The sequence below is a fragment of the Nycticebus coucang genome, chromosome 7 (genome assembly GCF_027406575.1).
Source record: "Nycticebus coucang isolate mNycCou1 chromosome 7, mNycCou1.pri, whole genome shotgun sequence".
Taxonomy (NCBI): Eukaryota; Metazoa; Chordata; class Mammalia; order Primates; family Lorisidae; genus Nycticebus; species Nycticebus coucang.
The window spans coordinates 89,004,519-89,019,895 of NC_069786.1; the positions used below are offsets into that span (position 1 = coordinate 89,004,519).

A 15,377-nucleotide genomic window follows, 5' to 3' on the forward strand; every position below is an offset into this window, starting at 1 on the left:
GAACATTCTGGTACTTCCTGCTTTTAAAAACGCACTTGAAATATTTCTACCGAATCAATATATAAAAGTGGAGTGATGTGCTTGAAATTTCAAGGTTGTCTACTTGGATTCTTTGTTAAAAATACTTTTGACTTTCTTTTTGCTCTTTGCAAGAAGACTGTCTGCTGTCTCCTGAATATTAGCTTCTGTGTTTATCACGTTGTGATGATACAGTCCCATTGTATTGAAAAAACTCTGGACTGCCACTGACAGGCACTCAAACTCCTGTAATCAGCACAAATGTGACAGCGTACTCTACTATCTATTGTAGATCAGAACTACCTTTTGAAAATGAAATAGCTGCCTAATAAGGAGTTATCTTCACTTTTCATTTCTGTACAAAGCCTAAAAAACATTCTTTGAAATGAATTTTGGTATGAACATTACCTTGACATCGACCCAGAGACATGACTTCAATTTTCTCCTGTTTCTGACATGATGCTTCTTTGATTTGACATGCATTATCATAAGATTTCCCATCAGAAGCACAGAGGGGATTGAAGTTGGTTTGAGAACAGTCAATGTTGCACACACACCTAAAGGAAGAGAGAAATAAAAATATGTGACATCAATCGTGTTGTTACCTTATTATAAATAAAACACAAACGGAAGAATTGCTAGGTTGGCAAAATGCAGGTTGGCAAAATTGAATTGTATCCTTCCAGGGAAGTTCCTTCACTTTCCTACCTGAGAAGAAAGGAAGCACAGAACTAATCAAAAATAATTCAGAAGACTGAGCAATGGATAAAAAATGAAAAGGGAAAACTCTGAAAACGATCATCAGTTAATCTCTGCCCTGGAACTTTTAAAAGATGTTTATAAACTTCTGTGCTGATGCCTGCAGAATTTGAATAGGTTGAAGTAGCCATGAAACTCTGCTTTGGAGTTTTATTAAATGCAATCTTACTTCTTTTCTCAGGATATTTGAATGGTTAAAGCTTGAACAAAATGACTCAGAGGAGACAGTTAAGAGAAAGCAAACAAGCAAATTATTTGGAATGTAATCAGGAGTTACATCTTTTTCAGTGTTAAGTAAGGCTGCATGTAGAATGTACTCAATGAGAATCTTCAGTGGTCTTTAACATTTTTAGGGTGCTGCAAAACCCCTTAGCAATCAAATGAAAGCTACTAAACTCTCCCCAGAAGTACCAATACCTATAAACAACCTTTGCTGTATAAAATTTCCGGGGTTTCTCTCTGAGCTTCACAGACCCCCTTTGCTAGACACACACTGCCTTTTTTGGCTTCACATTTTAAATAATAAAATAATAAATATTAAATATAACTTAATTTTCACTCATGATTTTTATATTTTTCTATACTTTAAAAATTTGGTGAATTAGTAAGAATTCAGTCTCCTAGAAACATTTTAAAACAAGCTTTATATGATTTTTTTCCTATGTTCTTATAATTCTTGGTATTTTACAGTCTACTTTGTTATTCAGAATATTGTGTATTCTGGGGTGCGTATGTATTAACATGTTACTGACTTAGAATATAAATTCATAGTTCAAATTGTTGTAATATTTACATTATTTTTCTAAATAGATTCTATGCTTCTCAAAGTCACGTATTGCATGTTTTACTTCTGTACAATCTTCCTTAAAGCTGGGCATACGATAAAATGATGAGAGCAACCGGCTTACTATACGCTCAGCTCTTCATATGCATTGCCTTATTTAATCCTCACAAAAGCCATTTGACAGCCCAAAGATATATTACATAAGGTCAGAGCACTAGTAAATTGTGAGACAAGGAGTCACTCACAAATGTGTTCAACTAAAACTCACCTCCTTTCCTCTAATACCACAGGCTGTATTATAGGAATCACCAGGAGAACTTTTAAATACACAACTTGTAAGCAGATTCCTGAGTGCTAGTGAATCTGGGGTAGAGCCCAGGATTCTGTATTCTTAAGTAGTCATCCTGGCACCAGACTCACTTCTTGGGAATCCCTGCTTGATCACTTTGTCAGGTGAGTGAGAGAGGGTTTGTGCACACACCAGTGCTTCTCAGAATGTAGTCCTTAGACCATCTGTATCGAAATTATCTACATGGCTGTGAGAAAGGCTGGCAGAATGTGTGAAGGAACTTGTTATTATTATTATTATTATTATTTTTTTGTAAGAGAATTGCTTTAGAAACACTTGGTTATTTTTACATTCATCTATTTAGGAATAAACAGCTAGGACAGATGGTAACTATCTCTAAATGCTTCACTCGTTGAGGTGCTGTGTTCCTGACTCAGCCGTGATGATGCTGTGGGATGACAGCTACCAGAACATGACATTGATACCTTTGCTGATTCTTGGCATCTGAAAATAGGAGGTCAGGAGCTGCCTATATGTTCAAATAGCTTTTGGTCCTTTATAGAGTGGATTTGGAGAAGCAACTGTGTAGGTAAAGCTTTTCTTAACCACTTATACTGAATAAAGAAGGCATGGGGAGGTGGATAGTTGAATTTTTTAAAAAGTAGTTTCTTTCGCCTTCAAAACAGTTTATGTTTTACTGTTTTATATCATGTTAGACTCCAGACACTATTTCCTTGAAGGTCTCCTAAAAATTATTTGTTAGCAGTAGAAGAAGAGAGAGACAGGTGTGTCTTCTCCCCTATCCATGTAAATAGTAAACCAAGTAAAATACTAAGGGCTTGGAAGCTATCTCCAAATTAAAGCCAAAGAAATTCAGAAATGCACACCATGCGTATTGGTACAAAAATAACTGCCAGTTCAGAAATCCATTTGATATCAATGATAAAAAATGGTGCAATGAGAACAGAGATGGAAATGGGAAATTTGACGGGACTGAACTGGCTAGAATCAATGCTTCGGTGAAAAATTCACTTGCGCTGTAACACCAAATTGAGTGTTCAAGATATTTTGGTAAGATTCTCCTTTTCCAATTGGCTAATTTCTTTTCTTTCTTTCTTTTCCTTTTCTCAGTTTGACTGATCTGATTTTAGTCCCACAGATTTTCTGCTGTGGAGATCTTCTTTCCTTTCCTAGCATCGCCTGCTCAGGGCTTCCTTTCAAGATTTGTTTGCCCTTTGGAAATTCCTGGCTCTTGTTGCCTTAGAGAAAGCCTTTCCGGGAATGTCTAAGAAAAAAAAGTATAGACATTTGGCATTTTTACTCTCAGCCCCAAAGGAGGCTGTAGATTCTTTGACATGAAGGTAAGATACAGCAGTTGGGTCTCTGGGACAAAAGCTTCGTAAGTGCACGGCTTACCCCCGCCTTTTCCTCTGCTGTGTACACTCACTACACCACCCTCTTTTCTCTCTTATATGTATGTACTTGTGTATGTAGTAAATAAATGTAAGAGTAAATTTTAAAAACAACGTGTGAATCTCAGCAATCATTGGAGAATATGTTTTCCTTTTTTTAACAAATGGAGGTATCATCCAAGATTTGCTAAAATGGTTTGAAAACTATGAAGGTTGTGGAGAGAGAAATGTGGAGAGTAGATTACCAAGGATCAACCATTTCTGTGTTTTCATAAGACCAATGAGCTCTGATTATATAATCATTATTTAATTTTTTTTGGTATCTAAATTTGTTAAACTTAATTAATTAGAAAAACATGCAGAATTTGGGACAGCGTTCTGATACTCTAAGTCTACCTTGACTTCTAATAGTGGCTGAATTATCTATGCATTCCCTACCCTGCCCTGTCTATGCTTTGCACACAATAAACTTTCAGTGACTGCATGTTGAGTAAATACCTAAATAAAATGAATAAATACCATAACAATTTTATTTCTTTTTTTTATTTGTATACTTTGCATATTTTTCCTTAAAGAAAGGTAGCTAATACTACTATCTCTATTTTATCGATAAAAAATTTAGGCTTAGAGAAGTCACACAGTGTGTAAAGGGAAGAACTTAATTTCAAATCTTTGCAGTCTGACGCCAGAGGCTGCACTGTTCTACAGACTGAAAGTACAAGGAATGACAGACCCAAATTCCTGACATTAACTAATTAAGGGACTACTTTAAATGGACAGAATTTGAAAAACAAGATTATGTCTACTCTTAGAGCATTTATCATGATTCTATGAATTTAAATCCCATTGACTCTTAGTCTCTGTCTTCCCAAACACGTTATCAGGCTTCTTTGTACCACTGGTTTGTATCTCTGAATGGGAGTTTCACGGCACTGTAAAGTAATACCTGGCGTTAAGAAGAGTAACTAATCTATCGGATATTAAATTAATCACTTAAGCATCCATCAATTGTTAAGAATATTTTCTCCTTAAATAAAATGCTATATAAAGTTGATTCCACATAAAAACACATATTTACACACACACACACACACACACACATGTTTGTGCGTATATCTGGGGCAGTGTGATCCCAGATATATGCACAAACATATATCTTAATAGACTCTACTGAAATTACAAAATTGGAGGATTTTAATAATAAATGTTTTTCTGACCCTTTGCTTTTAAAGAGGAATTTTTGTAAATTCACATTCATGGGGTAGAGGGGGCTGTCATGTTTACATGAGGGAATGAATTTGTATATGTGTGTAGAGGGGTGGGCTATACATACCTCCATGGAGGAATTTACTGCACTGTTAATGCGCCTATTTGCTTGTTTATATCTTCACTTTTCTGCAACCTTCCCTAAGGTTTTTACATTTGAATTCCTACTACAGGTCATCATAACACATCTTCAATAAATGCTTGTTGAATGAATTACTGGGAAATGGCAGGCGGAGTTGGACTAAGTTAAAGAAAACAGTTGTAACAGAGAACTAATTTCTTAGTAACCCCAATGACATCAGGATGCAACTGGGACAAGGACATGTTTCACATATATTTTATGGTATTGGGTACAGTTAGGCACCAATATATTCTGAACATGGTGGAAACTTGTCAGTTTTTTGCTACTTCAAACCATTGAAAAATATAAAGGCTCTGATAAAAAAGTGACAGAATTATATGGTGTAATTGTGAAATTGCAGGTCACTGTAATTTAGCAATTTGGGTAAATTAATCTAGGGTTTCCCTTTCTACAAAAGTGAAAAGCATGTGACACTACGTCTGTCATCTCGGCTAGAGTGCAGTGGCATCATCATAGCTCATTGTAATCTCAGACTCCTGGGCTCAAGTGATCTTCCTGGAGTCTTCCTTGGGTCAGTCTCCTGATACCCACACACACAACTAATTTTTCATTTTTTTTGTAGAGACAGGGTGTTGCTCTTGTTCAGGTTGGTCTCCAACTTCTGACCCCGAGTGATCCTCTTGCCTTAGCCTCCCAAAGTGCTAGAATTCCAGGCTGCACCTTACCAAGCACACATTTTTTTAAACAGAAACTATCCTTTCACAGCTTTTGCCAAATAATAATTGCATTATTATCCATTCTGAGAGGAGTAACTAGTTAATTACAGCATGTCACAAGTATTTTAAGTGAGCCAGGGATTTGTAAAGCTGAGGACTGCACGGATGCCTTTAAGGTTTTTTGTGTTCTTTTTTTCTTCATTTTTTTTCACCCTATCTGAGTCTTTTGACATTTTGACACTGCGATTACATAGATCTCTTTTCTTCTAGTCTACAAAGAAAAAGAATCAGCCTTACTTGAAAATAATAATTTCAGGGGTCTCCTATGTGAAAATACTACCCTCTGAAAATCTTTCAAAGAAAATTAGCATAGATTGAAAACCATAGCTTTCTAAATCATAAGAAGAGAAATATGAAATAATTTTAAAAGACCACTTGATGGAGTAAAGAACCTAAATTATAAGAAGTAAAAGGTAGCATCTAAGACAACTCACATACTTTATAATTATTTCATGACTTTTTCTTTTTTTTTTGGGGGGGGGCTTGACATTTAGTTTCCTTCCCCTCCTGAAGTGGCTCTTCCTAGGATGATTTGCAATGAGTTAAACAAGCCTCTCAGAGTGTTTAGGAATGCCTTGTCATCCGACAGAGTGTGAGGATGCGAAACCTGCCAGCTAGCAAATTACTTATTCATGTGTCTGGTTGTGGCTGCCCTCTAATTTCACTAGATTTGGTTTCATCTATTAAACATGGCTGCCACTTATTCCTTTCCCAAGTTCCTTGACTCAATTTCCATTCCACATTTTGACCATATAGTATTCCTAGTAAGTTTTAAGGCACCCAGTTGCACTGCAGTGGGGCTGCCTTTCTGGGTTGTTGTGGACCTGACTGTGGCTGGCTTCCCTTGAGCCTGTCTATCTCGGGGACTATTTTGCAGATGCTCTCCGGCCTGGTCAGTAAATGAGGTCAGATCTGCTGTCTGTGCTCTCTGTCGGATCTGTAATGGATGAACTTCATTATATTAATAACAGTAAAAACAGTGTGTGCCTTTCATTCAAGATTCTTGTGATATTTTAAGCCCATTTGCTCATTAACTCTCATGTCACTCCTTTTCATGGATCTTGATTGTAAGTATTTTATCTGTAAAGAAACTACAGCACAGGAATGACTGTGAGCTATAAAGGAGAAAATGAGGTAGGAGATGTAAAAATGTGTTGAAAAATTAAATATTCTATACAAAAGGTGCAGAAGCAGTGAGTGGTAAAGCTAGTATGTTTCCATGTCACTATTCAGGTTTTATAAAAACACATTCATTGTTTTATAAAAAACAAATTAGAGTGGGCAGTTCTTTTTTTTTTTTTTTTGTAGTTTTTGGCCGGGGCTGGGTTTGAACCCACCACCTTCGGCATATGGGGCTGGTACCTACTCCTCTAAGCCACAGGCACCACCCGGAATGGGCAGTTCTTTTAGTTTCAACAGTTAGGGGAAAGGAATGATGACCTTTTCTAGAAATGTTACCCAGAACAGCAATGAGGTTTTCCAAGGATGGCAAGGCTTGTAATGTACATGGAAAAGCTTACTTGCCATTAATATTGATCTCTTTATAAGGAGGCAAAGCACAGGAGTTGGTCTATGAAATGGGGAAGGTCTTGGAAATACTGGGACTCACTGATTAGAAAATGCCTAAGACAACAAACACCTGATCAACGGAAAACTGAGCTAATAAATCCTTCCCCTGAGCAGTGCCAAAGCGCTCAAAAACAGGACCACACATATTTAATAGAGGGAGTAATTGCTGGGAAAGAAACTGATGGCACATAGTGAAAAAATCTAACGTAATAAAGATAGATGGAGAACATGGCTAGAGGTTGGAATGTGCTATCAGAGAGGTGTGTTGATAACCTAGGCTTATTTACTAGTAGTATGGCACTGGACTCGTTGCTGAACTTTCCCAAGCCTTAGAAGACTCACCTGTGAAAATGGAGACAGGGACTCAGGACTGTGGAGACTAAATGGAAGAGTGCAAAAGACTGCTCACCAAAGTTTCCAAGCAGATGTAAATACTCAAAAAACATTGGTCATTGTTAACTTTTGGCTTTTGAATTCTAGATTTCTAAACCTGGATGAAGATCAAAATCTTTGGTGAAATATTTTGAAAACCTACATGCTTGGGTTCCAAACAAGAGATTCTCATTTAGGACGTCTGATGTGAGGCCAGGGAAGTGCTGTTGTTGAAATTGCTACAAGTTATTCTGATGTGCAACCATAGTGAGTGACAATTGCATAAGATACATTCTGAGACTGTCGAAAAGGGCTTTCAAATTCAGTATGTGTAAGATTCTGATTTCTCAACACGTCTACGGTGGGACTCAGAAATCATCATCATAAAGCAAGCTCCTAACCTCTTTCTGTGGCAGATGGCTTGCACTGCCTATTGAGAAGTCCTGGCTACTCTGACTCCAGCACCTCCCTCCAACTACCTCATGACTTTGTCATTTAGTGTTCATAAATAGACAAGAAAAAAGTGAACGGTCTGGAAAGGTGGAGAAGGTTGGTAGGATTCAGATGCTGGAGAGTGGTGAAGGCATGACCTGGGGAAATGGATGGATGGAGCACTGTGTGCTGGGAGGACTACAAACGTTACCAGTCTGACTGGAATGAACTCTTCTCACCCAAAGTGGTTGAACATCATACTCTAGACAGATTGCAAAGGGCATCAGCTCCAATCCAAGGGGTGGCCTTTATCTTCCTTGCAGTGGGTAGTCCTGAAAGCTTTCTAAGCACAGGGTGAAAGCACCATTTCAGAGAGATTATGCTGGCTGTAGAGGGCAGACCAAGGGACCCATCAGATACCAGGCTCTGCCATCAGGTGCAGGACAAGGAAGCCAAGCCCCAGAGTGAAGCATCAGCTATGCAGAAGGGAAAGAAGAATCAGTCGGGCTCAGTGGCTCTCCACTTAAGGCACAGTACAGTGAAGTGCTGAGGCGAAGATGTCACTGCCATGGCCTTCCTGCTCTACTCTTCCTATGTTGTATTCTAAATAGGAAACTTAGTAGTGGAGCATCCAAGCTCAGGGAGCTAGTTGTGTGACTCAGGAGATCTTTCTTTCCTCTTAGGGGGAGTTTTCTCTCTCCCTCTAGGGACGGGGCTAAGGGTTCTATACAAAGGCATGTGATAGTGACAGCATGCAAGTCCCCTTAACTACAACTGAAGAAGAATTCCGTAGATTAATGTATGCCCTGACTTGTTCCTTATCTTGATTTAATAAGACTGAAAAACCACAGTGGCAGCAGACACTTATTAATGTCCACTGCTTTAGAGAGCAAACAGGGCTCTTTCCAAGGCAGTAAATGCTCCCCCATCCCTCTTTGGTACATATGACATAGATCAGCGGTTCTCAACCTGTGAGTCCCGACTCCTTTGTAACAATGAAAACACATTGCGGCATTAGGAAGGTTGAGAACCACTGATATAGATGAAGCAGTATTTAACTCTTGATCCATTGTCATGGATCACGGGTGTCTTTTTCTAAGGAATATTATTATTTTCCTTTTTTGGAGCAGCTGCATTTACATCTTAAAAAAATCAAAGTAAAGAATTCTTGTTACTCATGTACATTTTAAAATGTTTCTTGAAGCAAAATCCCTCATTAGCGTCATGTGTATGCTCTTGCTCATTAAGCTGGAAAACATATTCAATAACCAAGGGTAACTTTGTGATTACTGAAAAGTGTGGTCGCTCTGACTGGATGGGTCTTAATACACACCAGAGTCAGAAAGCATGAAAACCCTAGAATGAAAGTTGAAAGGAAAAAACAATACAATAATATCACCAAAAAAAAAAAAAATCACATTTGAAAAATTCAGTAGGCTAAACTGCCTCTTGCTCCCCCCTGTCATGATCAAGTAGAGTGTTTAAATACGTTCCTAACACCAGGATTCCCACATTCACTTGGCTGAGTGGGGTGGCCTCATGTTTGCATTTTACAAACTGGCCCTCTGGTATGCTCTCACTTGGCACAAGGCTTTCAGGAATAAAGGTGCATGAACCTCATTACCATCTAGGTTTCCTGTAAAACTGAAATTTCATATCATGCCCTTGGATTTTATCCACGAGAGATAAAAAATAATAGATGAATTATAGCTCTGCAGTTCAGTAAAATTGCCAGCTTGAAAATATTGTCTATTACATTGTTCAGGTGGTTTTCATTTGGTCAATGTTTATTTATTTTCTTATAAGAACTCTCACCATAATGGTTTTCAGAGGGGTTAAAAAAAGGTAGTCTTATGTAATGAGGCAGTCAATCTTTTGTTAGATAATGTCAGCTATAAAACATATTGCATTTTCCTTTATTTCTTGGCTCTCAGGGAGCTCCAAGATAAGAGGTAAGTAGTAAGTGTGCGTGTGTGTACGCCTGCACATGTACAAAATGAAGGATGAGTGCTATATGAGATTAACAAAACATCTAGCCAACTAGTTTTAATAGTATTTTCTGATCTTATGATATGGAGGTGGGAAAATAATATGATATATATACCTATAACACATCCTCATAGGATTAATTCTCAGTGTTTTTGTAACACATTATTTCCCAATTGATGTTTGCAAGAGTTTGTATTGTTCCAATTGAGCATAAAAAAAGTATTGCTTAAATTATACTGGCATTAACTAACTCTATTCATAATTAGAACTTGTACCAAATGATCTCTCTTTACGATAACATCAATATTTTACTTTTTAATTTTGGGATCAGTGTGATTCAAATTTTCCTACAAAACAATACTTAATCCATAGTATAAGTACCATTAGTTAAGTAATAAAAAATATAATAAAAATATTCACAGGGATGCTAGACCGCAAACCTGAAATAAGGGAAATAAGACTAATATAAGAGGATGCCTTAATTTTATTTGTAATGCTATGTTTCTTGAGAAAAGGTCAAAGGCAAATATGGTAAATATTTGCACCTCTTAAAACCAGGTGGTGAATGCACAAGTATTGTATTGCTTTTGATAGTTTCAAAATGCTGCATTTAATTCAAAATAAAATATTATATTTGACATTTTGCTTAAAAATGGCAGCGCCTGTGGCAAAGAGTAGGGCGCCGGCCCCATATACCAGAGGTGGTGGGTTCAAACCCAGCCCTAGCCAAAAACTGCAAAAAATAAAAAAATAAAATTACCAGTCTTGGTAAGCATGTATTTTACATTGATTTTGACCTGGAAATTTGATTCCTAAATTGTACTCTTAAAAATAGGAATCAAGCTCACTTATTTTTAGCATTATTCAGTACATGAGTAAATAAAGTATAAAAAAGAAATATGTGGGAGTGGTGCCTGTGGCTCAAGGAGTAGGGCGCCGGTCCCATCTGCCGAAGGTGGCGGGTTCAAACCCAGCCCCGGCAAAAAACCACAAAAAAAAAAAAAAAAAAAAGAAATATGTGTGTGGAGAAATTCTAAGGTCATAAGATAATGCTTCTTTGTTTATAATGTATAAGATCAAGTTCATGTCTGTATAAAAATGACTTTCCAGCTGTGTTTATTGTATGAAGGGTATCATCTCTCTCTCTCTCTCTCCCCACCCCCATCATATGTGTTTATCCACCGAAATGTTAATGTGGAGAACACCCCGGCATTTTAGTTTACAGGCCCCTGCCAGCCACGCCTCACTGCCTTCCTCCAGCATTGCTGGTGAGTTTTGATTGCTCCGAAACAGGGCTGTATAGCCAGAAATAGTCATGAGCTATTCTGAAACTCTTGGAATGAAGGACTTTAAGTAGAAATGTTTGAACATTTTACCTTGAAATAAAAATGCTTCTGAGTATCTCAAAACTCTTAAGTTTTAAAGGTAAGACAGGAAAGGATGTGTGAGTGCCTTCCTAGTGTGAACCCCAAGTGAGGTCCTCTGCTTGAAGGGGTTTGCAGGGCTGCAGCTATTACTGCCATCGTTTTGTTCTTTCCTTTTCTTTTTCTTCCCAGGCACATGATTTTCATTTATTGCAGATCTCATTTAATTTGGTTCAATCCCGTAAGTGCAGCTGAGCACCTACCAGGTACCAGGCATTGGGATAAACCCCAGACACACAAAGATGATCCTTGTCATCACAGCTGGCAACAGAGAGCACAACAGAATGAGAAAAACACCCATAACAATGTTAATAGAGAATGGAAGAAAAAGTTCCCAATGTACTCAGCCCTACTATGAAACTAATTTAGGGTTTTCACATGAAAGCTATAACCCAGTTACAACCTAAGACTAGGGGGGAGGGGGAAAGGGATGGGAGGGAGAGGGGAGGTGGGTAGAGAGAAGAGGATTGGTGGGATTACACCAGCGGTGCATCTTACAAGGGTATATGTGAAACTTGGTAACCGGTCTGTGAAGCTAGTGAATGATGCCCCATGAATATATCAATGTACACAGCTATGATTTAATAAAAAAAAAAACAATGTTAATAGAGTTGACCTTCAGATATTAAAAAAAATATGTTTGCAATCACTGAAGAGTTCTGATTACTTCTGCTTGGAATGTATAGAAAAATTTCACAGAGGATCTGGTGCTTGAGCTAGAACTTTGAGGAGGAGGGGGATTTCAAGAGGAGATTTCCCTGAATGACGTGTACCAAGGGCACATCTAAGTCCTTCTTTCCACTGAGGAATTCCCCCATACAGTGCCGTTTCTTATTCTGACCCCTCTGTTGTTCTCTGTCTCCTGTCTCTTCACTGATACAGTCTCCGAAAAATCAAGATGGTTTCCCCTTTTCTAAAGTTCGTGTTTCATGTTTCATTTTAGAAATGAAAGCATTTAGAAATGTGTCATGTCTGGAAATCAGAGCCATAGAGACTTCTGAAGATCACCCCCTGTGGGGTGGAGGTCTGGTTGGGCACTCCTACTCTCTAGCTGCTGAGCCTCTGGCCATAGGGTACTAAAGGACCAGCTGGTTGGAGAGGATGATGACTGGGGTGGTCAGCCCCCAAATTCTACATGTAGTGTCCTTCTCTCTTGATACCCATTATTTGTGTTTATCCAGCACACTGTTGTCTTCCAACCATGCTCATTGTGTTTGCTGGTTCTTTTCTGCTGGAGCTTCTGATGAATGACTTTTGCGTTTTCCTCTGCCCTAGCATAGTGTTTTGTTTATAGCAGATGTTCCACATAAGACAGTTGAGTAAATAAATAGACGAATGAGGATTCCTGATTGATTTTGATTTTTTATCTTTCCTTAATGTCATTCCTTTCAGTGACTTACTCACTGATTCCTAACTCTCCAACACCACTCTTTGTCATCTGGGAATGTTTCTTCCGGGGGCTGCTTGCTCCTTCATCCTCAGAAGTTTCAGGCACTTGAAACAACTATGCCTCGCATTCCATTATTGTGGTTGTGATGTGGGAGTTATTTACATCCTACTGCTCAAGGTCATCACCGAGGTCTGGTTTTTCGCATGTCTGCCTCCTGAGGGTACATGTTATCACGTGATGCACAGAGTTAGTCACTGCTGTAGATACCAGAATGCCGGGAGCTTGTCAAAAAATCATGCAAAAAATTCAAATATTTCAAACTCTGGCATAAATTGGTCAATCTCCAACCTCTGCTGCTCACACATCTTCATAGTTTAGTGGGTAACAGATGGACTTGTGAATCTGTAATTAGGGACTCAACCCACTATCTGTACCTAAAAATGCTTAATGAATGGATGACAGACCTGAGTTAAAACCATAATTCTGAAAGTGACTTGATTCACCTATGTAATATGAAAAATAACTCCTGGCTCATGAGGGTACAAGGTGAAAAAAAAAAATGAAAACAACTTCATGCACTAATTGGTGCATAGTGAGTCTCTTGCTCCTCTGGCTCATGAAGAGTTAAATCTTTACCTTGTCTTAAAATGGTCTAGCTGGCCATATAATGAAATTGCCTTTCCACCTACCTAATTGATCAACTGAAAATAAGCTGTGACCAAATTGTAATGCCATACAGATTTATCTAAATCTAGAAATTGAAATTTTCTTCCTGATACATTTGTAAGTACAAATAGACTACCATCACTTTCTTTTTTATCATTAAAATAGAAACTGTTACTAGACAGCATGTCCTGTGTATTGTTTTAAAGATGAGATATTTGGCATTGTCTATTTTTTTCTTCTATGTAGCTTTCAAAATAAAGAAATCATTAGCTTATTTACCTAATTTTAGAAATAGTACAAATTCTTACAACATTTCAGAATACTATGAATCAATGTATTGAGTAATGCTAGAAATAAGTTCATGTCAGCCAGATTTTTTCCTATCCTCTTCCTCCTTATCTTTCTTTCTTTACTGCTTTCTCTCTCTCCAATTATTTTAGTATATACAGGTTAAGTATTTAGTGGACATATTTCCTGTCACTTATGAATCTTATCATTTAGCAGAGAAGCTTAATATTTAGAACATGGAAAGTTTCAAAATTCTTGAAAGTAATGCAGAAAAACATATTTGATATATCACATAAAAATAATATAAATGTATTAGGTATACACAGAGACAGTATAAATGAAATGAATGAGATGAACTACTTGTACTTCCACATATATAGTAGAAATAAACTCCATTTAGAGATTTTAAATAAATACACATGGTAACATGCATAAACTAGCAGTGAATTCTTCTACTCTCACTTATTTTTTCATGCTAGAGTTATTTACTAATGATGCTATTCTTTTTATTCTAATTAAAATGTCTGCATTTCTCTTCTTATAAAGTCTGCAAAATAGTCCTCCTGCTCTTGGCTTCATCTCAGAAGACTTTTAAAGCTGTATAATTGCCTGCGGTGCATCTTACAAGGGTATATGTGAATCCTAGTAAATGTGGAATGTAAAGGTCTTAGCAAAATAACTAAGAAAATGCTACAAAAGCTATGTTAACTAATGTGATGAAAATGTGTCAAACGATCTATGAACCAAGTGTATGGTGCCCCACGATCATACTAATGTACACAGCTATGGTTTAATAAAAATAAATAAAAAAAAATAAAGCTGTATAATCAAACGTGGTCTTTTCTTTTAGTAATAATAAGTAGATCCTACAGGAACACAATATGTTTTTAAAAGGGGTATTTTGAATTACTTCTAAAAGGAATTTTTTTTTTTTTTTGAGACAGTCCTGCTCTGTCTCCTGGGCTAGAGTGCCATGGCCTCAGACTAGCTCACGGCAATATCAAACTCCTGGGCTCAAATGATTGTCCTTCCTCAGCCTCCTAAGTAGCTGAGACTACCGGCATGCACCACCATGCTAGGCTAATTTTTCTATTATTAGTAGAGATGGTGTCTTGCTTTGCTTAAGCTGGTCTCCAACTCCCAACCCTAAGTGATCCTCCCTTCGAGTCCTCCCAGAGTGCTAGGATTATAGGCATGAATCCCCAAGACCAGCTGGAAAAATCATTTTAATGAAACCGAAAGCTACTCACTATAACAAACATCAGGTTACTGAAATTTGGTGAAATTTTATTAGTTTAACTGTTTTTGTTGATTGTGTATATTTTATACAGTTTATAAGAGAGATTTGATTCATTCTTGCCCATACTAGTTGTCTGTTTCATAAACTGCCAGTTTTCTATCTTAAGCTAAATTATAATCTCTGAATTCAAATAATATTTTTTATTTTATATATTTTATATTATTCAAAATAATGACCTTTAAGTTCCATGCTATAAGTGAGCATAGCATAAAATATAAATAAATTCTATGTAGCATTGAAATAAGTTGTCCTATAGATGATTACAATTTACAATCACAGGGTGGTAATTTTTGCTTATGTCTCTGTATGTTTTCTGTACCTTTCTCACTATAAAAGAACTACTGAGATTTGACAGCTGTCAGGCAGGCAGACTTGGGACATACTTAGATCATTATTAGACACCTTTCAAGACACTAGTATGAAAAAAAGCCACAGAGGATACTTTCATTACTAGCTAGGGGCCCCGTCGACATAAGTTGGACTTTAAGCTGATCTTTTTCTTGATAAAATGAACCCTAAGTAAATGAACAAGTATGTTCTCTAATTCACAAATGTTTTCTA

The 15,377-nt window shown here is 37.3% G+C and overlaps 1 protein-coding gene across 1 annotated transcript in view; it reads right to left on the reverse strand.

Annotated features, from left to right (window-relative positions):
• TMEFF2 (transmembrane protein with EGF like and two follistatin like domains 2) overlaps positions 1-15,377 on the reverse strand; it is a 281,914-nt gene that overhangs the window by 62,468 nt on the left and 204,069 nt on the right. Inside the window, exon 6 of the mRNA XM_053597945.1 lies at positions 427-575. Coding sequence (XP_053453920.1) covers positions 427-575 — 149 coding nt within the window. The remainder of the gene's footprint in view (positions 1-426; positions 576-15,377) is intronic.